Source organism: Tetrao urogallus, assembly GCF_951394365.1.
Source record: "Tetrao urogallus genome assembly, chromosome: 22".
Taxonomy (NCBI): Eukaryota; Metazoa; Chordata; class Aves; order Galliformes; family Phasianidae; genus Tetrao; species Tetrao urogallus.
The window spans coordinates 5,479,046-5,504,735 of record NC_136835.1 but is presented as its reverse complement, the minus strand read 5'-3'; the positions used below and the strand labels follow the sequence as shown (position 1 = coordinate 5,504,735).

Below are 25,690 nucleotides of genomic sequence, written 5' to 3'. Positions count from 1 at the left end.
CCCCTACAATTACATAGGAGCTGTGCACAGGTGTTGCACTAGCAAACAGGTGCAAGGCCGAGCAAGGGGCGCATCCACATACCTGACTGGAATTGCTGGATGCTTTTGCAGAGGCCGCTGGCACTTGTCCCACTGCAGACTGGTGATCCTGCCTCTGTGGTGGGGTGGGCTGGCTGCCTGTGGGTGTGCGCTGTGCAGCCGTGCCAGTGACATCTGCCTGAATTAGGGCTGGACCAGCTGCATGCTGACATGTTGGTGCACGGTTAGGCTCAGCTGCTGCTGTCTGGATGGTTGTCAGGTACGGCACTGGGACTGGGGTGCTTTTCTCCCCAGCAGTTACAGGAGTCTCAAGTTTGTCATCAGCTGAACAGGTGGAAGTGAGCTGCTTGTCCCCGGACGTGCATGCATGAACGTGGGGCTTATCCATAGGTAAGTCGGTTGTAGGTGGCTCCCAGTCGGGCAGTGCCCCTGGAGCGTGCTGCCGTGTCTGCTCCCAGTCCTCAGCAGGGGCTGGGAACTGCTCTTTGTTCTCCATTTGACCAGCAAGGTAGCTGGGCTGCTCTTGCTCTGCATCTCTTCTAGCAGGCACATCCCCAGGCACGCTGGTGTGAAGAGGCTGGGGGTCCTGACTTCCAGGTGCACCTGGAGGGTGGTTCTGCTCCTGAGCTGTGCTGCTAGCTTGAAAATCCTGCTCAACTGGTGCACTAGTCTGGAAGTGAAGCTGGTTCTCAGGCAGATCAGTATACAGGTGAAGCTTGTCTGGAGCTCCAGCAGAGAGATGGAGCTTTTCCAGAGCTGTAGCAGCTTCAGTTTCTCCATAAGTGGTGCTTTCAGAGTGGGCATCTCCTGGCTTTTTCTGAGACTGAGCAGATGCTTGCTGTGCAGACTCAGCTAACGCTAGGGCTAGCATGCGCGCTGCGTTTTTCGGAGGAGGAGGAGGGATAAGAGACACAGAACTGACAGGAACAGGATCCTGGGGGGAGTCGAGGGCAACTGCTCCTAATAGGGGGAAAATCGAAAGAGAGAGTGATTTTATGTTACCCAGTAAGGAGAGTGACCTAACCTTAATGACTACCCCAAGAAAAATAGATGCTTTCCACATTTTCACAGTAGTAATTCCTTCTGATGCGAAACACTGTATCTTCTGTCTTACATACAAATGCTGCTCAATAGCACAGCAGTTCATCGCAAAGAGGGAAAAACACAAGAGATTGTCTAAAGGCTCCTCTTGTATTTCTAGAGAGGTAGGAAGTAGGTAGCAGAGAATGAGACACCCTTACACAATTTTGATCATAAGTTTTTGGGCAAAAAGGATCCCTTCTTCGAGTGTTGGCAGATCTTTAACTTAAAAAAGAGAAGTCTTAGATGAACTATCAGCTGAAATGTTTTAGAAGAACATGCTATAGATTTTCGTGTACAACATGATGGGAAAAGAAAGCAGTACAGAAAGTATTATGGACAGGTATCCGAGATCTGTGTGATGTAGGAAGAAGACAGAGGTTAAGACCGTACCGATTTGCACAGCCCTGCAAGAACACTTGTGATCAGAACTGACGGGCAATCCCCTCTCCTAAAAGGCACGCAGAGATGGACTTTTTTGAGAGCAGGTCCCCTTTGGAACTTAAAGAAAGAATGGAGGAAAATGCACTGTACCTGGCTGTGCGTGTCCACTGGGTACAGTCTTATTCTGACTGCTTGACATTGGTCTCTCCCCTTCGTCTGGCAACTCTGGTTTGCCAGCAGCAACTATCTGGGCATGCTTTAGCTCTTGATGGGCTTCCTCCTCTGCTGCTCTTTCAGTTTCTTTCAGAGGTAAAGACATCTGGGTTGGGAACCTGTTTGTGATTTCAGCGATACCAATCTCTTCGCTCCAGTTGGAAGTGGAAGAGTTTCTGGTTGTGATGAGCATCCCCCCAATTGATTCTGACGTGCAGCTGGGCAGTGCAAAGGAGACAGGTTCTGATGTGGTCAGCGGTGGAGATTTGATGGGCTTTTTCCCCATCTGGGGCGAGGTGTCGCTGGGTTTGAAGGTCTTCTCTTCGGTCGGGCTCAGGTCCAGAGTAAAGAAGGGACTCATCTTCTCTTGGAATGGAGAGACTGGCTCAGAGCTCGTGGCGCTGCCTGGTGTCTGGGACTGGCTGCCTGATTCTAAGTCCTTCTTCGAGAGGCTCGGCTTCTCCTTACTGATGCCGATGGACTCCAGCATGGAGGTGCTGCTGTCTGGGCAATCAGACTCCGTTTGGGGTGGGCTGCACTGAAAAGACATTGGGTCAAAATCCAGGCTAGCAACGCCAATATCTGGTGGGCTCAGGTCAACATCTTCAGCAGAGCGAGGAGAAATGAGGGCAGGAACGTGGATGAGCTCCTTGTCCCCATCACTGTTGTCATGTGGAAGGTTGTCATAAGAATTACAGCGATTCATGCTTCCTAAGAGCTCTCCATTGAAGGAAGCAGACAGTGCATCGCTACTGGATCTGGGTCTTCTGGGTCGAAACCGGTTAGATTCACCTAGGAATGAATAGATACATAGGGGTTAAGTGTCAAACTTTCACTGTCTGAGGAGGCAATGGCTTGGTGCTTCTCAATAGCATGCAAGATGCTCACCTGGCGAGCTCTAAACAGAAAAACAGTGTAGTTATCAATAGCTGTTAATTAAGTTTGCTCAAACTCTTTTCAAAGTAGTTATCAGCTCCATCTCAGTCTGGAACTGAGCTGTTTGCATAAGTGAAATGGGTTGAAGTGTGCTGCGGTTCTGCCTCTCTCAGGAAACATTTTCCTTCCAATGCTATCTTTTTCAATTTAGAAGAGAAAGGGGGAGAGGGCAAGGAATGAAAGGGATACAAAACTCTCAGATGAAAAACAAAGATCTGAAAAGCACTGCTCTGATACCACTGCCCAACAGCGCTGGATAAGCTGCTTCATTAACAAGTCCAGCTTTTACTGAGGGGTGGCAGGCATCTGCCCTGCTGCTTATCTGCAATCTCTGATGTTACCTTTTTTTTTTTAAACCCACATTTTGCCTTACCATCAACGGCGTGCAGAGAGGTAAGTGATTCTTCACTTTTAGCTGAGCGAAGAGTCCCGCTGTCTCCTCGTCCCCCTGGGGAAATAAAACCAGACAGTGACAAGCTGAATTATGGAAGTGGTTGACATTTGGTTATGGAGTGGTGGCAGGAAGGCTTCTAGCAACGGTACCACTGTCTTGAAAGTAATAGTTGTGCTTTCATTGTTTGCTGTTTGGTTTGCACTCCAAAGCCCTTGAAGAAAACCATTATCCTGTCATGGTGTTAATGTGATTTAGTCTAAGATGAATGCAATGTTTTTGTGGGGGAGGTTGGCCTGGATGGCTGGCAGAGGTCCCTTCCAACCTGTGATTACAAGAAGTGATTACAAGAGAGTATCAATTTTTGATACCAAAATGCCAACTCACTGCTGCAGATGATGGGTTGGAAGACAGCTGCTCCACATGCCCACTGTGCCAGGCAGGTCCTTCTGGATGTGCCCGTGGTAACTGGGTAACTCCTGACAGCAACACTCTCACAGGGGGGAAGCAAGCAACATTTGCACAGCTGGTTTTATGAGCACTAAACAAGCACAACTAAAATGCTCAAGGGAGACTGTCTTCACGTACAGCCATGGAATGTGTTTGTTACGCTGAAAACTAGAGGGTATAATTTAAAAGGGCATCAGGGTGAGGATGGGACACAACTCCCCGCTGGCCACACTTCAGGATTTGTGGTATGTTCTTCTGCAAAAATGCACAGTTGCTGTTTTTAAACTTGGAAAGAGACAGTAAATTATATATGGAAAGGGCTGAGAAGTCAGAGTCTACGTAGCTACAGAAAGATGCTGGATGCCTTCTTTCTGTGGGAATGTTTGTGGAAAAGTGCTTTTACGTAGTTTAGATGTGTGTCTTCTGACAAAAGCAAAACGGTGCCAGAAGTGAATTCCTACTTCCATAGCAAGTGTCGGAAGAAAACATTGAGAGCTTTGTAGAGGCGCTCATTTATTGTCCTTCCAAAGCTACTCGGAGGAAAGGCAGAAGGGCTGTGCTCTAACGGGTCCGGATCCTGAGTGAACACACATTCGGAAAAGCTGGGTTAACTAAAGATGCTATGCACGGGCTTGAACGCTAGAAGGAGATCCAAGCACACTGAAAGCATGAATCCTACACTGCTGTTTTTTTTGAAAGCTGGCTTTGCAGCCTTACCTGCCAGGGCTATGACCTTCATCTCTGAGGGCTCGCTGGGGTTGCGCTGCAGTTTGCGTTTGGACACAGAGGATGACTTTCCCAGGTTGAAGAAGGAACGCCAGCTGCCAACGGGTGATTTCTTCATCTTACTGGGCGGTCTTTTTCTGGAGTGAGAAAACAGAGTGAATGGGGTGAGTTGTGGTGCAGGGTGAGGGAAGAGCTGTGCTGAGCTCTTGAGACCATTGGCTTGTTACTAGCATTGCCCAGCCTCTGCTGAAACAGATCTTAGAAATTCAGCCTCTTTCAAAGATGTTTCCATTCTTACAGCTCAGCCCTGAAGCTGGCATGAATTCCTCCAATCTATGCAAAGCAAGATGCAGTGCAGGTGAGCAAAGGCTCCACAGCTGTACAGTACAACATGCAAGGAACAGCTTTTATTCTATAACTGCTTTCTGAGGAACCATGCAGCCTTACAGGGCATTCAGAAGCATCTCTTCTGCTGTGATAAAAAATTATCAGCCTCCTTCCACTGCCCTGTTTGATTTCCAGTGCCAGCAATTCTGTCCAATGGGTCTGCTTAGACAACCAGAGTTTGTTTCAGCCATGGGGTCCTGAGATCAGGAAAACCCCAGTGTTTCCATGTACAACTAGCACAGGCAAGGATAGAAATCTGATGGCTTTATACATCTCATGACTGCCTGCTCAAAAAGGAAGGAATGGCACTGTTGTGTGGCTAAACTGAGCCTACTAACAGGGCAACTGTGTGTTAGTTCATTGAATCCTCAAGAGTCCAAAGTGGGTGGAAATTGCCTACAGTGCCTTATGCATGATTAGCGTAAGTTAGTTTCAGTAAGTTTTCGCAGTAGTAATAATACAAAACAAAACAAACACATTCAAACAAATGTGCTGGAAATGAAACTCGTCTCTACCTTTCTGATGGAAAGTCAATGACCGTGTGGAATTTCCCTTGTAAAGCTGCAGGTCCTTCTCCCACTTCAATGTATCTATTGTCTGTCACCATGGGGGAGTTGATCTGGCCTTGTGTCCGTGCCTGTGCCTCCTCCAGCGTGAGCAACTTTGTGGAGGGAGAAGACACCAACAGAGACTTGGGTCGTGATAAAGAACTGTGTCCTGTAAGGGAAAGCCACAGATAAGAGGGAGGATCAGAAAGCAGCAGCACAGCCATCACACTTCAGGGGGAGGTGATATATTCTACTGAGACTTGGCTATCCTAACCACTGGAGGATGATGTCAAAACAACCATTTTGTCAGGGATGTTTATGATGAAGGACAAACTCATAATTGAGAGCAGCTTACTGTATTAAACACACACACAAAAAAAAAACCTGGAAAACTGGGTCAAATAGGTAGAAATCTTCACTGCCATACTTTAATTAAGCTTCATCTCCATGCAAAACATCATAATGACAGTGAGTTTTGTTCTTATAAAGTTCAGGTTTAAGCATTTTCAGGATACGGCAACAGGAAATGCTGCACGCACTGAAGCTGCTACAAACCAGTGTGCAGGTGGATACAGAGAACTGCATCTAGCTGTGTCTTTCTCTTGTCCTGCTTACAGCCTGTGCTTGTTTTTGGAGATAAATGCCAGCTGCTACGATCTGTTGTTCAGCCTTAGAGGGCAGAGCAGTGCTGCAGGGAGCACGAGGAGTCTGCTCTAAGAGCTGTCCTTGTTTGCCATTGCTTACAGAGCAAGCATTTACGTGGTTATGCTCATGTGAGTAAGAGGTGTGGGAAGGAAGTCTGTCATCCCCTTCTATCACCATCCTGGTTGGATCCATTCCTACTATTTATTCCTTTAGCATCACAGCTCCTGGGTAACACGTGCACAGCCTCATGTGTCTGTTAGCTGTACCTGTGTACTCAGGGTGAAGTTTGGACCAAGCAGGTATTCAGACATCCAGCTGTCTTGCAACTAGACTAACTTGGGATGGCTTAAAGCAGGATGGGGAATGCTTTTGCTTCTATCAGCCTGGTACAGGTTGGGATGCTGTGCTGAGAGGGACTGCTTTGCCAGAGCTCAGTATTCCTGAGCTTAGTTGATGCAGTGCAAGACACCCTGACCCTTCTGCCCCCCAGTTTTGTGGTAAAGCAGACAGTGTGAGCCTGAGTCATTAAACAATTAGCCAAATTTAAACGCTCCACTCTAAAGCCTGGATGATCATTTGGCTCAGGTTCTTTGCATGTTGATCTTCCCCTGGCACAGCTCCACCTGCTGTGGGCTGTCCTTTCCCAGCCAAGCTAACCTCTGGTCCTGACATAAAAACTGCCTTCCAGCAGGAACAAAAGCTGGACTTGCAGCAACTGTGCTGTCCAAAGTAGAGTAATGCTTGTATAAAAATGGGAAGCAACAAATATTCTAGGAAAGCAGCTCTGTAAACTCCACAGGTGGTAATAACTGCATTGGCTGTGCAAACTTCACTGGAAGGTCAGCTTATCAAAGCAGATGCAACAAACTGTGGAATAGTAACAGTTTGTGCTCTTCACGTTTACTCATCTAACATGAGTAGTGGTTTTTAAAAAGAAAGGCAATGGGGAACAGACTTAAGATGTTCTGTATGGCTTTTCAGTGCTAGGACCTAACAGCAGCAGCCAAACATTCCCATGTTGTTGTACAGCATCCTGGGCTATTTCAGAAAGGTGATGGTGGTCATGTTTGCCATATTCTTATACAACCTTGGAAATCTGTTGTCTCCTTGATGGTAAAAGCATAGTTCAGATATTGTGGAGGATTTCCATTAAGCGTCTGCTACTGTTTTTGATCAAGGTAAAGCTAATGGAGGAAGATCCTCACCTGCTCCATCTCGTATGACTGAGCTGAATTTGGAGCTGAAGAGGACGTCTGTGTGGTTCAAGATGAATTCCACAACGACTGACTGGATCCGCACCTCCATGAAGGCAGCTGTTCCACTGAAGCAGGCAGACTCAATCTGCTTTGATCTGAAGAAAAGGCAGATTAAGTACCACTGCATCCAGCCAGAAGAGTGGGAAGGTGTGCGCCCCTTGGGTAAGGCTTTGGCTCATGTTAACTGTTATGCCTCACTGCACGGGCAGACAAGACATTAGGGACAGACAAGAGATGAAATCTCATCAAAGCATTATACAGCCATCAGACTGACTGCAGTGATTTATACCCTGCTGTGGTTAACCTGGCAGGTGGCTCAGCACCATGCAGTTGTTTGCTCACTTCCTGCCTTCCCAATGGGACAGGAGAGAGAATCAGGGGAAAAACAAAGCCGAACTGGTGATTGAGATAAAACTGTTTATTAAGATAGAGAAAAGGAAAAGGATAATAGTTACAACTACGTACTGCTCACCACCCCCAGCAATGCCCAGCCAGCCTCTGAGCAGTGGAAGGAATGAACTCCCACCCCCTTCAAAACCTCCTTGTCGTATGGGATGGAATATTCCTTTATCAGTTTCATTCAGCTGTCCTCATCCTGCTCCCCCCCACTCCCTGGGCTCTCTGCTGTGAACGGCCTGGGCTCTGCACAGCACTGCTTAGCAGTAACTATGAACATCAGCTATCAGAACTGGTTTTCTCTTAGAACCATAACATGGCACTGCAAAAAAAAAACCCAATTCCATCCCAGCTGAAACTAAGACATACCCAGATTTTGGGTTTAGGCTGAAAGAGGCAAAAGAAACACTGGGTCAAAAAGGAAAAGAAGAGTGTGGCAGGTCCAGATGGAGGTAAATGTATTGCATACACAAAGCAGGAGCTCACCCTTAACTTCCTTCCAGAAACAATGAGTGGCAGCAGTTTAATGCAGTGGCACTGCACAAAGCCCAGCATGGGCTTCTGCATGGCTTTCCCTCCAGCAGGGAATGTCTCCAGCTGGTCCTGCTCAGCAAGAATCCCAGTATTCATAACAGCAAACTCAAATGAGATCTTTTAAAAGGAGTGCTTGTGAGTGAATTGCCAGAGAGGAGAAAATAGCTCTCCCTCATTAACTGCTCACAGGGGGAGCTATGACTCAGACTTCTCAGGCTGGTAACAAAGCAGTGCAGAAATCAATGCAATAGAGGCCAGGGGTGATTTTCTTTCTTTCTTTTAAAGCACAAATTTTAAAATTACACCATTAATTTTAGAACACCCCGTCAGGCACATTGAAAACAAACTGTAGGGAAATGATCTTGGAGAAATGACTCCGAAGTCTGAATTTTTGCAGCCAAAAGCTGTCAGATGAAAGCCTGGAGATTTCTGCAGTGGGAAATCAGTGATGCCACTGGACACGTTTTCCTGGATGATCAAGGACACACCAGTTCCATACAGTGGAAATTATCATCTGGAAATTGTGCTGGTGGGGCAGGGGGAGAACAGTCCAGGCTCTTCCCCTGCTCTGAGTATAACTTATTAGACATGTGACAAGAGAAAAGCACATTTGATGGAGAAAAGGGTCAGATTGTTGTGGTTTCCTTTTACTGGAGAACAGATATAAGTCTCGAAATGGGAAAAAAACAAGTTTACCTTAAAAGGTTTGGAGCCCAAACAATCGCTAAGTTCTTCGCGTGCATATTGGTAATGGTGCAGTAATCAGCTAAACGAGCTAAGTGTCTCATTAGGTATTCCAGTGTCCTGGAAAACAAGAGAGGCACAAATGTTCAGCATCAATGAGCGTGCCATGCTGCAATCGACAAAACGAACCTCAGTTCATTGTTTGCATTTTCTTTTCTTTTTTTTTTTCCTACTGTAACCAATCAAAACAAAAGTTGCACTGTGCACCCTCAGAAGAATGGTGAAGTTGTCCTTATCATAACAGCTACATGGGGGGGGGTCTCTTCTGAGTTATCCAGGGCAAAGGAAAAAGCTGCTTTCTGCCACAGGACTGGATCCAGCAGACAAGGAGGTGGACGGGGATCAGCCAAATGCCACCAGCAGAGCACCCTGGAACTTCATCACGTTGCTGCATTATCACCACCCCATGACTAAAATGCAACTTATGAAGCATTTTGATCATTCTGCAACGTTCATTGAGAGTTCAGAGAATCATAGCACGGCCTGGGTTGAAAAGGACCACAATGATCATCTAGTTTCAACCCCCCTGCCATGTGTGCAGGGTCACCAACCTCCAGATCAGGCTGCCCAGAGCCACAGGAGTTACAGGAAAGAACACTGAATATTAACCTGGTAAGGGGAGCCTGAGCTTCAAACAGCCCAGGATGCCAGCAAAGTGTATCTGAATACAACTTAAGCAATGAGAGCCTCCAGCTTTCTTACAGATGTAGGAGAGAGGCCCAGCAGATTCCAGGTTAAACTTCACCAATAAAATAAAGCTGCTTTTTACATTATCCACCACTGCTACTGCAAATCTGGGCAGAGGGAGAGGGGCTCCATCCCTCCCAGCACACACAGCCCCATCTCACTGCATCTCACATAGTGCCCACAGCAAACAGCACAGCTCAGCACCTGCCTGCATGCTCCTGCATCACCACAGCTCACATTTAGTTGGTATTAAATCCCATACAGCACATAAATCACTCAGTGACGTTTAATTAGCAAATAACATACACTGTAATAAGTCAAGCTAATTACCATACACTACTCATCAATATTTGAATACCTGCAAGCATAATTTCTAATGTACATAATCACATTATGATTGGTCACATTGATGACCATGCATTATGATAGATTAATTATGATAGGTTCATTATGTCTTACTGTAAATTATTAATACCAATCACCATACATTACATTTAGTTAACACTAAATATTATCACTAGTTAGTTATATATTAGATTTAGTTAGTTAATCATATTTTGAGATTAACATATATTATTTATACCAATCAATATATTAAAAATGGTCAAGACAAATTATTATTAATACCAATCACCATACTTTGTAGTACGAGGACATTTCTTGTACAGTGCAGAAGTTATTAATACTGGCTAATTGCCTATTAGTATACATTGCAATGGTAAGAGCTAAATTATCACACACCACAAATAGTCACAAATATCAATTAGCACATATTGATATTATCAATACTAATTACTGCATGCTAGTCTAATAAGCTTGTTGCCATTTAAACAATAAACACTATCAATAGTTATTAAGTCAGTGTTAGCATTTGTTAATTATCATTATTGCTACTGGCATTAAATATTAAGCAGATACTAAGTGCCAGACTGCAGCACCCCTGCAGCCACCAGCTGCATCCCCATGGCGAGGGACTGACCCAAAATTGGGCCCTCCTCAATGGCATCAGCCACTTCTGACCTCCTCAGCATGGATGTCCCTCCTGTATGGACTTCCAGAGGAAGTAAAATAAGACTTTGCAAAGTATATAACGGTGGGTTGGTAATGATCTAAGTAAACTACAAACCAACTATCTCCATGACCCCCTTTAAGGTACACAGGCATAACGTAGCCAGCATGAGACAAAACCCGGAATGGCATCATTTGCTGCTCTGAAATGCAGCAGTGCAGAGCGAGGGCAGCACTGACCTGTAGTGAGGTGGGGGCAGCTGCTGGATGACATCGTGGATTCTCACCAACCGCTCCTCGTCTGTAGCAGCAGAAACAGCATCCTGGAATAATGCAGAAAGGGATTTAGACACAAATAGCTGCTGCAGGATCTGGAAATATGGGGACAATGTGCTGCTCGTTAGCACCGAGGCAGATTTTTTGAGCCCCTCTGCCTTCCAAGAGGCACCTTGGGAAGATAGAAGTGTATGCAGCTGATGTGATAAAAGGATGAGGAACCCAAGCACTGGGCTGGTTTACAGCCTGACTGTGCAGCTCAGCTCCCTGCAATGGGCATCCATCTCCAAGTACCATTCCTGTTCTATGAATAGTTGGGGCATAGAAAAAAAAAGCAGGAATTTTCCAAATGTGGCATCAGTGTGATGCAGGACATGGCAGTGACATGTGAGCAAACCTCATGGGGCAACAGAATAAGGGTCTCAGGCCTCGGGCACCAGTGTGCCCATTTCCCACTGTTTTAGTGGCAGGATGCTAACAGCAGGTGGGCACCTGGTGCGTGGGAAGCACGAGCTGCTTGTTTTACACATTACATCCTCTAGATCTCTATAATAACCCAAACTTAAACTGAATTTAGACCAAAAAAAGGTGAGCAGATGTGTGTGTATGTGACAGGTCACACCACGAGGCCCTGGGAGAGCTAAATGAAAGACATTGCCTCGTACTTACTGAGAACTTCTCGTAGAGTTGGTAGGTCAGCAGAGGGTTCGGGAGCTCCCTGAAGTACATTTTGCAGAGGGAGCTCACGCTGTGAATGTCATGGATATAATTGTCCTTGGTTAGGTCAGGAATCTGCTCGGAGTCAAACTCATGGCTGCAGAGGACACAAAAATGGGCACAAAAAAGAGGAATTAAAAAAAAAACAAACAACAAAACAATAAAAATTACAGCCAAGAAAAGCAAGAGGTTCCTGATGTACAGGAAGAAATAAATACTTAGTCACCAACACCACACGAGCCATGCTAGACTGGATGTTTCCAAAATAGACCTTTTCTTTATGGTAAGGCATTCTCAGTTAGCTTTACAACTGACTGCCTGGTCTACAACAACTTGCAGAGCCCCCAGAGCATGTTTTCCAGGAGCACAGAGCTGCCTGGAGGAAAAGTCCCTGCAGCTCAGAACAAAAACTGCATTTCAAAGGCCTGGAAACTGAAATGAGAAAGCAATGCTGAACAGCAGCGCTTCTGGCAGCTGCTGTCCACTGAAACTTTAGCATGCAGAAATTCCTTGGGTCCACTGGTGAGCTGAGCATGCCTCTGCTATGGGGTGAAGAGTGCCTGGAACCACACGAAGACGATCCCTGTGCATTCCTTTGGTTTTCAGAGAGAGAAAAAAACAAAATCACAAACATCTATGAAAGAAAAGCTGGGCTTTGAAGGCCAGGAGCTGGCTTGCTGTTAGGGTACGTGCATGGAGGTTGCAGTTTTGAATTAGCAGGCTGGCTCTGCAGGGGCCAGCAGGGTGAGTCAGACACAGCGAGCTGTGAGAACAGGGACTGCTGCAGCCAGGGCTTGGTTTCCCTGCAATCCTCTCTAAGCTGTAAACCAAAGTGCTTAACATTGACATGGGGAATCAGCTTGTCTACACTCCAACTGCAGCAAAGTCAGGAGCTCGGTGACCCTCATCTTGGCTTCCCTGTCCAAGCCAAGCAGTGTGAAGCACAGAAGGTACAACCTGCCTTAGCCTCAGACACCGCCTCTGTGCTGCAGGGAAGATCCAGTCTCTAGCATGCCCAAGGCACCAGGAGTACTTGTAATTGCAGTGTCAGGTGTGCATCCCCTACAGGATGGGGAAGGAGATGCTCCCTGCACCTGGACATGACGGGGCAGACAAGGGGAGAAGAGAGGTCTGCTTCTTCAGACAAGAAGAACAGTCTGCTCCAGGTCCTCAGCCCAGAGAAGGCACAGAAGGAAATAAAGGTTTCTGTTTTCCCCAGCTGATGGATTCCCTGCAACCACAGTCCTCCGTGTTCAGTCTACACAGCTCCCACAGGCGTGTTCTGACTCATCACCTACTCACATCTGGAAGACAAACTTGTTTCCTGCTCTTGGCTCCACAGAAGAAGGAACTCAAAACCAAGAGCAAAGGAAGGCACCAGCCCACCCCTACAAATAAACTGAGCCCTGGCTGATGCCTGGCCTCATCCTGCCCTCCTGCTACCCCTGAGTATTTGCTGAGGAAGAAATCTCATGCCATGCTATAGAGAACTACCCCTGCAGAAGCAGAACACGGAGTGAGGAAATGGAAGCCTTACATTCAGCCTTCCCCAAAGGAAGATTTTGTTAGCGGGAGAGCTTTGCAGTATCTCCAAAAAAGCCAAAACCAGAATGCAGAGGGAAACATGCCAACCTGACACTGCTGTGCTTATCAGACTCATCAAGGCACATTTTGCTTACAAAAAGCAGCAGTGATTGAGATGAACAACAGGGACGGTGTCTACAAGTTATGCCATGTATTCCACTCCTTTCGTCCCAGAAAACTGAGAAGGATGCTATCATCTCATTCTCTTTATTAGACTGGGGAATTATGCAGTTAATGTGTCTGGAAAAAACATTTTTAAATGTACATCCAAATTGAAAATGGTCACGGCTAAGCAAGGGGAAAAAAATGGGCTAGAGTGGTGACAGAAAGGATGGACCAGCTCAAGTTGGAACGAGGAATTAAAGGGTTGGAACTGAGGCAAGGACAACCATTTTATTCAGCAGACTGCTGTGCACAGCAGCTACAGGCTCCTTGGAGCCCTCATAGCAAAGCCTCACAAGCAGATTTTCAAAATTGTGATGAAAAAACAGGATTAAGCCGAACCAGAATAAGCCCCTCCATACAAGGGCTCGTACAGTAAGTGTGCCGGCTCAAACCTGTCTATTTAACTTGGAAATAGCTGGTACAAAAAGGATATCCTCCATAGGGAAAATACCCCTTTGCTGCCTCTGAGGGCCTGGAATTGGTCACATCCCACAGTGTTCCCTAAGTCCCTTCACAACAGAAGAAAGCACAGCAAGCGAGGGGAGAAAAAATCCAGAGCCTCACAAAAGGATAAAGGACATAAATGGTGACACGAGCAGCTCCCAAGTGGGGGTGAGGTGCACTTTGCCATCCCTCACACAGCAATGCCGCCCACCAAGGATTATGCAAGTGCTCCATCACATGTCACTAATTAATTGCTAATATGCCAGGAGCCCAAATCAGCAAGGAGAAACATCAGCTGCTCAAAAGGGCTCCGGGAACAAAAGGAAACAGGAATGTAACCTGACAGCAGTGACAGTGCAGTCCCAGAGCCTTCCAATGCTCTGTCCTGAAGGAGAACTTCCTGCACCAGCAAGTCTGAACACCCCGTGTTCCTACAGAACAGCAACAAGCCTTGCACAGCACTGCTGAGCACACACTGCCTGCACGCAGCTGCCCCACAGCACAGACCTCTGAACACCCCAAACGTGGCACGTGTCCCCTCCCAGCCCCACTGACAGCTGTGTCACTCACCGCAGTTTCTGGATGTTGGACGCGACGCCGGACAGGCGGTATATCCCATCCACAATGCCATGCTTCTCAATGAATTCAGTGCAGCTCTTGAGGACCTGGGGGACTAAAGAACAAGTGTCAGCAGTTAGTTGAGCTTGTTATTCAAGTGTGGTTCAGGCTGTGCTCTTGTCACATCCCATCCACTAAGCCCAGCCGGGCTCCATTGCTTGGTTCTTCCTTAGAGGAGAAAGCTGTCAGAGATGTCACTGCTGGTGAGGAAACTGGACAGAGGTGAGTTCTTTGCTTTAAAGAAGTGCCAGGACCTATGAATCAGCCTGGAGAAAGTCATTCTGGTGAAGCCAGAGACACTGCAAGTCCCATCACAGCTCCCACAAGAACGGTGGTGTTGAATCTCATGTCCAGAAGAGCTATGAAACTGATCCAATATGCTCTCTTTGGCCAAAAGGCTCCCTTTGTTTCCAGACCAACATGGATTGATTTACACGGTTTGGTTTCAGCAAATACAAGTGTTGAGTGGATGCTGCTTTCTGCACAAGGGAAAGTGCAGTGTTTACAACTGGTAATTTCCTCCCCAAAGTACACAACAAACCACACTCACAGAAAGAGCAGACAGACCGTGGTATGACAGAATGGAAAAAATAAGCCCAGAAGATATAATTAGGTGTCAAGTTAATACCTAAGCCACTTCACCAACTGATTCTTTCCAGTTGACTTCAGCCCCACGCAGCATCCACTGCCTGAATATCTGTCCATCTGTAGGTTTGAGGAGGAGCACATCATGTTATCTATCATAGGGAGATAAAATTTCCCTAAGCATAGAGAAAATTAGGACTGAGCTCCTGAGAACAACAGCAAACCTGCAGGGCAAAGCCCACATTCGTGTGGATTCCTCCACAAAACACCTTCGTGCCATAAGTCCTATGATGATCGAGATTTATTCTTACATGAGATGCTAAGTCTGATCCTCAATAGGTCACGTGGCAAATCCCCTTCTATCAAGCAGCAAATGCCATCTGCCACTCAGTTCTCCTAAGTGTTGCAGAACAGAGATGCAGACAAACAGCAAGAGAAGAGTTGTTGTAAGTGGTTCCATGGGGGTCAGCAGAAGCACCCTGGCTTATGGGCACGTCTGCTCCCCACTTGGGCACACAACAGAATGAACCACGCAGGCCCAGCCAGGCAGAACGTGTGTTCCTCATTTTGGAATGGGTCCTCAGTGCCGTCAGCTGAATGTCTGAGAGCAGGGCAGGCAGAACAGATGGCCCTACACCAGAATAGGGTTTCAAGAAGCATTTTTAGAGGACACAATCTTTATGAAAAAAAAAAAAAAAATAAAAAAAAAAAATTCCACACCTCTTGAAAAAGAAAGTTCTAAAGTGTAAAGCGGATAGGGTAGGAGTTGCACCATACTCCAGCAATTGCCAAAAAAGGCAACAGTGCCTTGCATTGCACTGCGGCATTAGACAAGCGTGGCCCAGGTATAAATGGATGCAGAAAGATGGGACATGAGCACAGCACCCTCCCCTGAGGTGGACAAGGGACTGATGCTGACACAGGGTGAGGAAGGAGAGCACCGTGGACTGCAAAACATACGACATCAGCGCTCAGTTTCACACAGACAAAGGAAGATAACGCGGGATGTCCCACGAAACCATCAGCACCCACTGAAAGAAATAAGCAAGCAAATAAATGGTGCATTCCCTGCCTGGCTGGTTCCCACTAGGGAGGCTGACACCACACAGCACAGGGGCAGCCCACGCAGACCCCCTCTTTCTCTGCCCCTCCTTCTGGGCTTGATCTAGCTGTGTAAACACACAGCATGGTGAGAGCGGTATTTATGTCCCCGCTCATCTGAGCAACGACCCGTTGTGATACTGTGAATGGGGTCAGGGGAGCACGGAGGGGAGGAGGGGGCTGCAGGAGCAACAGCACACAGCACTCATCACGGAAGGGCTGGGCACAGTCAGAATTAATGCACACTGAAAACATCCAGCAGGCTTCTTCCACGCATTTCCTAATCTGGTTGCCAGGACGATCTGTTCTTTAAGCTAAATATATCATGCCAGCACCACAGATATTTTGGGGGGAATTTTGCATGGTTGAAGAAGTGACTGAATTACAAAGTAGGGCCTTAATTATAGTTGAAGGCCCTTTGCTGGAATGGTGATTCGATTTTTCTGATTTCTGAACAAAGATGACACCTGACAAGTGTGTTTAATCGCCCTCTCCCCTTTGAATTCTAAGCCCTTTAGCTAGATCCACACTTACATATGTGTATGGATGGGAAGAATCATCTGTTGCCACCAGAACAAAGCATCAGGAAGACAGCACAGGCCACAGCTTCACTGGGCAAACGTGAGCTCTGCCACAACTGTGCCTCCTGCAGGTACCTATGCCTACCAGTCCCTGCTGTGGGGGCACAGAACTGCTGCCCGTGCTCACTGACCCCACACACAGCCCTTTGCAGATCCAAATCCCCGTGCATTTGTGGAGCAGCATTGCATCAACTTCTGATCTCATTCCTAACCCTGAGCTACACCGTCTCCCTGCACTGCTGTCACCAACTGACCGCAGTGTGCCAAACCCGCCTCCAGCTGCTGCATCTGAGCACCTCGCCTTGGGGAGGCTCTGAGCACTGCACACACATCTTGCTCCAAAATCCACCACCTTCCTTCCTTCCATCCCTCACCCATTGCTTTTTCCAACCACGTTGGCATTGTGGCCAAACAATGGGAATGGCTGCCCCAGCCAAAGCCCTGCCAGACTGCATCCCTGCAGCAGCTGGAAGAATTGCTTCAACTTGTTCCTGAGCATCTCTTCGGTGCTATGAAAGGTTTATTGCATCTCTTAGGGCTCATCAACTGGTTAATTCTTCCCCATTAAGAGAAGGCAGAAGTTTTATGGTTTTCATTCCGAAGAGCAACTTGATTCATCTTGAAATCAGACACATTTCCTCTCCTACCATCTTGTTGGTTTTTGTTTTGTTTTGTTTTTCCCTTTTTAATCATTTGTAATGTTCCCTCCCTGGATTTTTATTTTTCCAGTGCATTTCTGGAATCAGAACTATTTGTTCAGCCTGGGGAAAGAGGCCTCCCATCAAACTCCCCTCTAACAGCATCATTTCCACCCTATTACAGCAATAAGGTGTGCTGCCACATAAGCCAGGCCTTTGGCTGTTTAATGGCCCACAGCCTGTTGAAATGCAGCTGCTCAGCTGAATTCCACACACAGCAAACCAATGCAGAAAGCAAAACCTGTCACCCACCAAACACAGCAAATGAACAGCCCTGAGTGCCACCCAAGCACAAAGGTAAAGCCAAACACATCCATCTCCCTCACTGCACAAACCCAAGGTTGTCTAAGAACATACCAATGAATATGTTCAATAAATAGCGTTGCTCTTATCCCAAACATTCTCCTATTTTTAGCTCAACTTTTCAAAGAAATATCCAAGTATTTCCACCCAGGGCATCGCCTGCACATGTTTTTACAAGCATACAGACAGCAACACTCCCCACGTAGCCACAGAAAAGCTAACTCTGAAATATTTTCTTTCTGGGACCTTTGGCTCATTCTACATCTGTGTCCTTAAGATTGAACCACCAGGATTAAGAGAGAAGAACAAAACCAAACAAACAGCGACTTAGAGATGCTCCCTCCCTGATTTTGCAGAAGCGACCCACACTGTAAGGATTCGTATTGCTGAGGTGCTGAGTAAAGTCCAAAGCAGCACAAGCTGCACTATTTCCTGGCAACGTGCAACACTTTTATTTGAAGGTGTGACCCGTGTTCTGCATCCCTTGTGATAATGAAGAGGGGCCATAAAACACAGATTGGTTACCACGCAGTGCTCACTGCGGAATCAGCCTCTGGCACTGCCCTCTGCTGTGTAAGATGGGACTACTTGGTTATGGCAGCTTGTCCAGGAACTGTGTAACAGAAAAAAAAGGGCAAGGTCTGAGAAACGTAAATCTCACCTGTGCTGCATCAAGCTGGCAGGCAGGCAGCCACGTTTACAGAGCACTGTGACGTCAGCAACATGCTCAGCATCACAGGTCTATCTGTGCTAGGGAATTCCTGCTTTCAGCTGCCACACTTACTGCTTTTACATCCAAGATAGGCGTTGTTGTATGGCACGTCCATCTCCCAGTGGTATCCACTTAACTCTCTGCAGTTGTTTGCACGCATGCATCCGTTAAATGAAACGAATATACTACAGATACATTCCTACACAGACCATTTAGACCAATCACACCACAATGAGGTAAGGGGGGCAAAGCAGGAGCAGAGTGAGGGGTAACAGAGCAGCAATTCCTGCGTGGAAGGAAACATTTTTTTTTCTCCTGTTTGTTCCCCCTGCAGCTGCAGCGTCTCAAAATGCAAATTAATTTTCAACTCCCTGCTGTCCCCTGGGTCATTCAGGCATAAAGAATGCCTCTCCTCACAGCTGTAGGCATGGTGAAAGGGAGGGGACTGAGAAATTGTCTCTTTTCTTAACTGCCAGAGCTTGTACTGCCTTCTCAGTTCACCCTTTTTTGCAACTACTTCCCCAAAAACAAGTAATTCTCTGTGGGAACCCCACGTACCTCTTTGTGATGCTAACCCCATACCCAGCAATCTCGAGTTCCAGCAATTGAGAGGGCAGATGATGAAGCAATAACAGCGCCTGTTATGGTTGGAAAACTGCCCCAAATAGCTCAGAACTGTTGGCCTTTAGAAGTTTCAACTGGTGCTCAACGGGGTTTGTGCATCTGCAGAAAGTGGGATATTCTCTACTCACGTGCACACTGGGACAGCCACCGCTGCAGGGTCTGTGCAGTGCTGCCAGCTCTAAAGAAATGCCCGGGCACACAAAGCACAGCAGCTCTGCACGCTTTACACAAGTGCTCAGGTGGCACTTTTTGGAAACATCTGCCATGTTTAGATCTGTGAAATTATGCAAATTCAATTAAGGAATAAGTGCTGCCTCAGAATGCATCGTCAGAGCCATTTTTTTCTGAGTCTACACTGCATGCAGAGCTGAGGCCAACAGGGGCTCAGATGCACGAGAAAGTGCTGAGGCAGGATGGTGTTTCTTCACTGCAAAACATTAAGCAAATAGGAAATGGTAGAGGTCCATCAGATCCTGGTTTGGGCTCTGACACACAGCTCAGATCCCAGTGTTCAGATTCTCCCCTTTGCCATTGGCTCCTCAAGAACAAGATAAATGACTTGGGGAGGATAAGAAGTGTACTATGACTCTGTGACATGAAGCATATAAAAAGCTTTCAAAGTTTCAAGTACTGAAAAACATTTACGGATGGAGAATCACATCCTCACCATCTATAAGTGCTGTCCTCTGAGCTCATTCAGACCTGCAGACCTGTTACCACTTCTCTTTAACTGAACAAAGTATTTCAGAGAGAATCTCCTCCTTCACTTTTGGTCTTCTCAACAGGACTGTACCATACAGATACTATTAAGGGAGATGAGTTTCATCAGTATCTGCATTACAAGGCAGATTCATTGGGAAGCACCTGGTGCACCCACTGCTTTGTGAGCTGTAACATCGAGAGGAATCCTGCCCTTACCCAGTGTTCTGTTTATGCCTCTCTTCCCACAGCTACCTGAGGGCATTATGAATTGCATCAAAGCAGTAAGCATGCATTGTCTTTCCTGTGGCACCAATGGGAAGTTAGGATGCAGGTGGGTGCTGTTAAGAAGCTTATCTGAAGAGCACAATAGCTACCAGAAGAGAACAACCCCCTCCCTAGTAAGCAGTTGTTGCCAGTGCCCAATACATAACAGCATCATGTATGCTCTAATTTGATCCTGCAGGCAGTTTGGAAAGGACTCAGCTTTAATTTTTTTCAATGCTGCCCAACTTGTCACAAATAATTGATAATAAATTTGGGGAACTGGGGATAATGCGAGGAACAGAGACCAAGAATCAGGAGCGTTAATAAGCTTTGTCTTCTGTTGGCATTTTCTTTTTCAGCACGAAAAGCAACACCTCCTCCTGCATCTAAAGCACAAAGAGGAGATTACAGCTCCTCTGATGGGAAAACTGGAAATCATAAACTGTGCCATTTCTACACCCTCCTTGTCCAGTTAAGGAAGCTGATAAACTATCAATGCAGCAAATGCACAAAGATGTATCAATGCAACGCAGACAAGAGGAGGAACAAAACACATCATTTGCTTTTAGCCTACAAAATCCACTGTGATTAGAGCTGACTTTGCTGGATGGATTTTGTCATGAGTAACAGGGCACATCAGGGTTAGCCTGCACCCAACTCCAACTGCCCAGAGAGAAGCAATATTTCCATCCAGTGTAGGGCAACAGGAGCTTTTCAGTGCAGGCAAACAACTCATTTACACCTCAGCCTCTGTAATCCAAGCGATTCCAGCCCGTTATCCCCCCACACACCTGAAGCCCCTGCACATCCCTGCACAGGGATCCCTCAGCTTTGGTCCAGGAGCTCGCTGCATCTCAGTGCAGCACCCAACCAGCTGCTATCAGGGCCTGCAGGGCTCCATCAGCAGCCCCTGCACAGCCCACAGCAACCACAGCACCGTGTGCAGCCACAGAGCAGGGACAGCAACGTTCCCCAACCTTCTGAGGCGCAACTGAGGACGCGGTACGGATGCTGCAATGCAGCATTTAAGCAGCTCCCACGCTAAACAAACACATCCTCCGCCAGCACAGATCTGTCTAATTGGGGTCGGGCTACATTTCAGTTCTGTTTGGTTTCCTTTGAGAGAAAAAAAATCAGGGGAAAAAAAAGGCTGCCTACTCACTGAGAGCACAGAGACTTCACCACTGGGGACTGCGCTGGATTTGCTGCAGCTTGCAGCTCTGTACAGCAAAGCAGCAGGGGCACAGATCGCACTGGGAATGTCCCTCAGGATGATGCAGAATGAGCTGCTCCCTGCTGAGCACGGTCTCCTTTCAAGTGGCGGCAGGGAAAGCACTCAAAGCCCAGAAGAGCCAACAAATGAGTAATGCACTAAAATTAAATGGAGATGGTGCTCCCAAGGCAGGCTGAGATGGCCATTGGGTGTGTACTGCATAAGGCAGCATGCTTGAGGGGTGCACCACCATGGCCTTGGCTAGATTGAAACCCAAGAGAAAAGTCAAAAATCCCTCACATCAAAACTGGTTTTACTCCTACAGACATCATCCCATCAGTCAGCACTTCCACACAGAACAAGAAGGGCAGGCTGTGCTGCTTTCACTGCAAACAATGTGCCCGTGTACTACTAACACAAAATGGCCCAAAGTGTAAACACACTACAAACTGGAATTAAAAAAATAACAAAAAAAAACCCAACACAAACCTGAACCCTAAACCAGGATGTTACAGTTGCCAGCCCATAATCACTGCAATCCCCAACATGAGTCACCAGTCATAAAGGGAGATTTTAAGGCGCAGTACTCATCCCTACTGCTGTTCTTGCAAACATTTTTTACCATCCTTACCTCCCTCCCTATGCCTGTTTATAGGGTTACTTCTCAGGTGCCTACACAACAATTAAAAACTTGACAAATTGCATCATCAAAAACAAAAAGGCAATAGCAACAACGGCCTGCTTGCATCCTATCACACCCAGCCACCCTTCCCTGGGAGAAACTGCAGTAAGCAGAGCCATTATGTCCTGCAGTTCTGCAGACACAAGTTCTGTCACGCCAGCCTGAGATGCATTTTCTGCCTCAGTGAAGCCCAAACTCAAAAATTCAGGGGAACTAAGATAAAGCTTTGCCTATCAGGGAGCTGAAAGCAGAGCACACCTACGGAGCTCTGTGGGATGCTGTCACCTGGATTCCTGTTGCACCAATAATATCACTGCTGTATCACTTTCCTCCTGGACACCTCATGCCAATGTATTCTCCTTTTGACAGAGGTGCAGAAGGAGAGTGCTGCTGGCTGTGCTCACAGAAAGACAACATTCTGCAGGAGGTTATTTGCACGTTCTGCTCTGTTTGCACGTTCCCTCTGGGTGCACAGACATGCAATGCAACTTCCAGCTACACCATCTGAGCCCGCTGCCTCAGTGTTCATTTAACAAAGCATCAGACCTCTCAGCTGTTGCCCTTCCATCTCACTTTTACCCTCTCCATCTACTCTTCTCTCACCACAACAGTGAATCCTCTCACATACGCAGCAATGTTTATTTCCCTGCCAAAAAAATATTTAGTATTTATTCAAAGACTTCAAGAGATGGAGAGCTCATCTCCAGTGCTCCCACGCCGAACCATCACGTTCGCCTCCAATTAGCATTAGCCTCAATTAATCTTTCAGCCATCAATTCCCATCACATATTTCTCCACTGGTACCAACCTGCCCCTTGCTAGATATGATCGCTCTTTCACTTTTACATTCTCAGCAGAGGAAAAACTCAGCATTGAGCTGCTCCTTACCATCCTGGCCAGAGTTGAGCAGATGCTCTCCCAGGTCACAGCCGAACACCCTTTCCTTCAGGATCCCCCTCTGTTTCAGTTTCTGTTTGGTTGGGCGGGACTTCATGAAGGAACGAAGGAAGGTGATGAGCTTGCCGTGTTTCTTTGACACTGCACAACAAAATGAAGAAAGTAATTCGTTTCAGATTGGGCTCAGTTGGATGAGGCCGAGCACAACACATCCGATGTTGCAAGTTAAAACTGTAAGAACACTACTGACAATCACATGCCCAAGGAGGCTGTGCATGCCCCATCCCTGCAGGCATCCAAGGCCAGGCTGGATGTGGCTCTGGGCAGCCTGGTCTGCTGGTTGGTGACCCTGCACATAGCAGGGGGTTCAAACTAGATGATCATTGCAGTCCTTTTCATCCCAGGTCATTCTATGACTCTATGACATGCAGATAAAAGACATTTTCTAAAGTCTGGTAATAAAGAGTTGGCTTTTGTTCTGACTCTTGGGCAGCAGAGGCGACGTGGGAGCTGTAAGGAAAGCATTTAACACAAAGAAACATTGATCTGGAATGTGACTTTGGGTGGGAATTACTGCCCATGGATGCTGCAGTATTCACCTGTGCAGAAGGAACAAGGCTGAGCTAGCAAAACATGCTTTTGCATCAGGTCCCTTTTAGCAGCTTGACAGCACTACATTGATACGCAGCACCAAAATACATCTGAACACCTGACCTCCCCACATCCCCAGCAAAACCCAGGTCTGCATTCTCAGCAGTCCAACCAAAACATTTAATGAAACACAGAAGCAGTGAGCAGGACAAACTGTGATGATGGGGACTTTAATTACAGGAATGTTTTCAGTTTGATGGGGCTTTTTAATTACGCACAACAAACGAGCAGACCGTGCTGACACACCAAACAAAGCTGGGGCAGATTTTGGTTGTGCCCATCACAGTGCAGTAACACCTCCTTCATCAGCTCCCACCAGCCCTGCCCAAAGGCAGATGGGGTCTCATCCTGACCTGTGTGCAGCCATGCAGGGTGACACCATTCGGATGCTGTGATAATGTCTCCAGGGCTGGCAGACCCAAGACAAAGCTTTCTACCAGTCTGACAAATAATACACACGTACTCACTGAATCATTTCATACACAATGCATGCAGTTCTTGCTTGACTTAATGAAAACCAAATCCATCAGATAATGGAAGAACTGAGAAAAACATCCAATCCCAATGCTGCAGAAATGATGACTCTGTAGCAGCACCTCTGACCAGCAGCACAGTGCAGTGCATACATCTCAGTGATGCCGGGGTGTGCTTTGCTTGGCACTGACACACACTTACACCTCTATGCAGAACGGAGACCCTTTTCAGACAGAATCAATCTGCTCTTAGGCTGCTCAGCACAGGTTAAAATAACTGTTGTGTTTTCTGCACCATTAAGCAGAGCCCTGCAAACACAGAGCAGCAATCCATGACAGAGCCACGCAGTGCTTGGGCAGACAAAGGAACCCAAGCTTTGCCTATCCCAGCCCAGGGGAACAGCTGCATGCTTCCTTGCTTAAACAGCTTTCTCTGAATCACTGCCCTCCCTGCGAGAGTTTCTCAGCCTTAAGCAACTTCTGGGGCTTACACATAGGCAGGAATGATTCACTGATAAGAGGAGTCAGGCTTCTTTGGAGTGGGGGGAGAAAATGTGAGAGAACTCCAGCACTGCTCTCCTTGCTGACAGGTTATCGAAAGGAACAAAAAAAGCACGTAGGTGTCTGATCAGGATAAGCCATCACAAGAACACAGGAGGCTGTCAGGTTTGCTGTCTTGGGGCCAATAGCAATAAAGGAGAAATGCTTTCCATCCCACTTCCAGCTCTTCTGGCATCATTTGACCCTCAAACCAGCAAAGCATATCCAAAGAGATTTCATTTCTGATTCATTTCTGTTTTGATTAAGCTAGCACAGCAGTCCCAGTTTCTGTATAAACACTGACACCCAGGTTGCTACCAAGAATTCCACAGAATAAATGTTTTCTACTCCAGAACACCGCACCAAAACCTCTGCTGTCAGCTCCAGCAGCAGCAAGGACATCAATGTGCCAACCCAGTGCTCCAGCTCTGCCAGCCCAAACTGAGGAGTGCAACAACATAATGGACCCAGGGAGAGGATCTACACCAGAAACGGACCTAAAACTGTTCCAGGCTATGGAAATCTGGACAAACTACTGAACCCTTTCCTACTCTTCTTCACCAGCCTATCTGTACGTTCCTGGGGCTGCAGAATCAGCAACAGAAATACAAACACAACTAAGCGAAAATCCTAATATTTAGCCACATTACTTTCCATCTCAAATGCAAACGCTGTACAACAAGTTGTTTATCAAGAAACTGCAGCTCTCCTAGAAAGAAGAGGGCTGATCTCCCTCCAAGGGCAGGTTTGGCCAAGCAAGCAAAGGCAAACTCTGTCAGCCACAGTGAGAATGGCTGCGAAAAAAAAATAATAACAGTCAAAAAATAACCCAAGGTTGGACTTCTTTTAAAGTTTTGCTGGCAAGAATACGTCAATTAGGAGTGCAAAAAATACCACACCCTTCAGTGCCACAGCTGTGCTGGCCAAAGCCTTCGTGCACGGAGGGAAAAGCAGCAGAGCTCCGTGCCAGGCTTGCTGTGGCTCTGGGAAGCTGCCATCGCTGATCAATCTGTGCCGTTGTTGCCATTCCACCCAGTCTTTGTAGTGTAAGCAAGGCCCCCAACTCCCCTGACATTGATAAAAACTATTAAATAACAATTACTTCATTAAAAGCAGGGCTTGCTCGCCCTCATGCCGCAGACTGTAAAGCACTTCAGGATACACTTTACGCAGCTCGTTTCCTGGAGAAATGTGTCAGCCAGCAGCTGCTTCAAAGCGCTTTCACGGCTGCAGATCAGCACAAAGTGCTTTTCCTGGGTTACTGAGGGCTGAGTGCCCACATGGATCACTTAGGACACGCTGAGGAGTTGCCCACCTTCCTTCGAGCATCACAGCACTCCTCCTAGGTTCCCGCATCCCCCTGCAGGGCTGCACTGGGAGCTGAATCATGGAAGTGACCTGGATCAAAGCAACCTGCTGAACCAGCAGTATCATGG

The 25,690-nt window shown here is 47.0% G+C and overlaps 1 protein-coding gene across 1 annotated transcript in view; it reads right to left on the bottom strand.

The window, feature by feature from the left end:
- Window positions 1-25,690, bottom strand: part of ARHGAP32 (Rho GTPase activating protein 32) — a gene marked incomplete at both ends in the record, with an annotated part of 105,416 nt that overhangs the window by 2,607 nt on the left and 77,119 nt on the right. Inside the window, 11 exons of the mRNA XM_079545820.1 lie at window positions 83-999; window positions 1,654-2,508; window positions 3,026-3,100; window positions 4,211-4,356; window positions 5,122-5,323; window positions 7,005-7,150; window positions 8,682-8,789; window positions 10,665-10,747; window positions 11,370-11,514; window positions 14,181-14,283; window positions 22,582-22,731. Of these exons, the coding sequence (XP_079401946.1) occupies window positions 83-999; window positions 1,654-2,508; window positions 3,026-3,100; window positions 4,211-4,356; window positions 5,122-5,323; window positions 7,005-7,150; window positions 8,682-8,789; window positions 10,665-10,747; window positions 11,370-11,514; window positions 14,181-14,283; window positions 22,582-22,731 (2,930 nt within the window). The remainder of the gene's footprint in view (window positions 1-82; window positions 1,000-1,653; window positions 2,509-3,025; window positions 3,101-4,210; window positions 4,357-5,121; window positions 5,324-7,004; window positions 7,151-8,681; window positions 8,790-10,664; window positions 10,748-11,369; window positions 11,515-14,180; window positions 14,284-22,581; window positions 22,732-25,690) is intronic.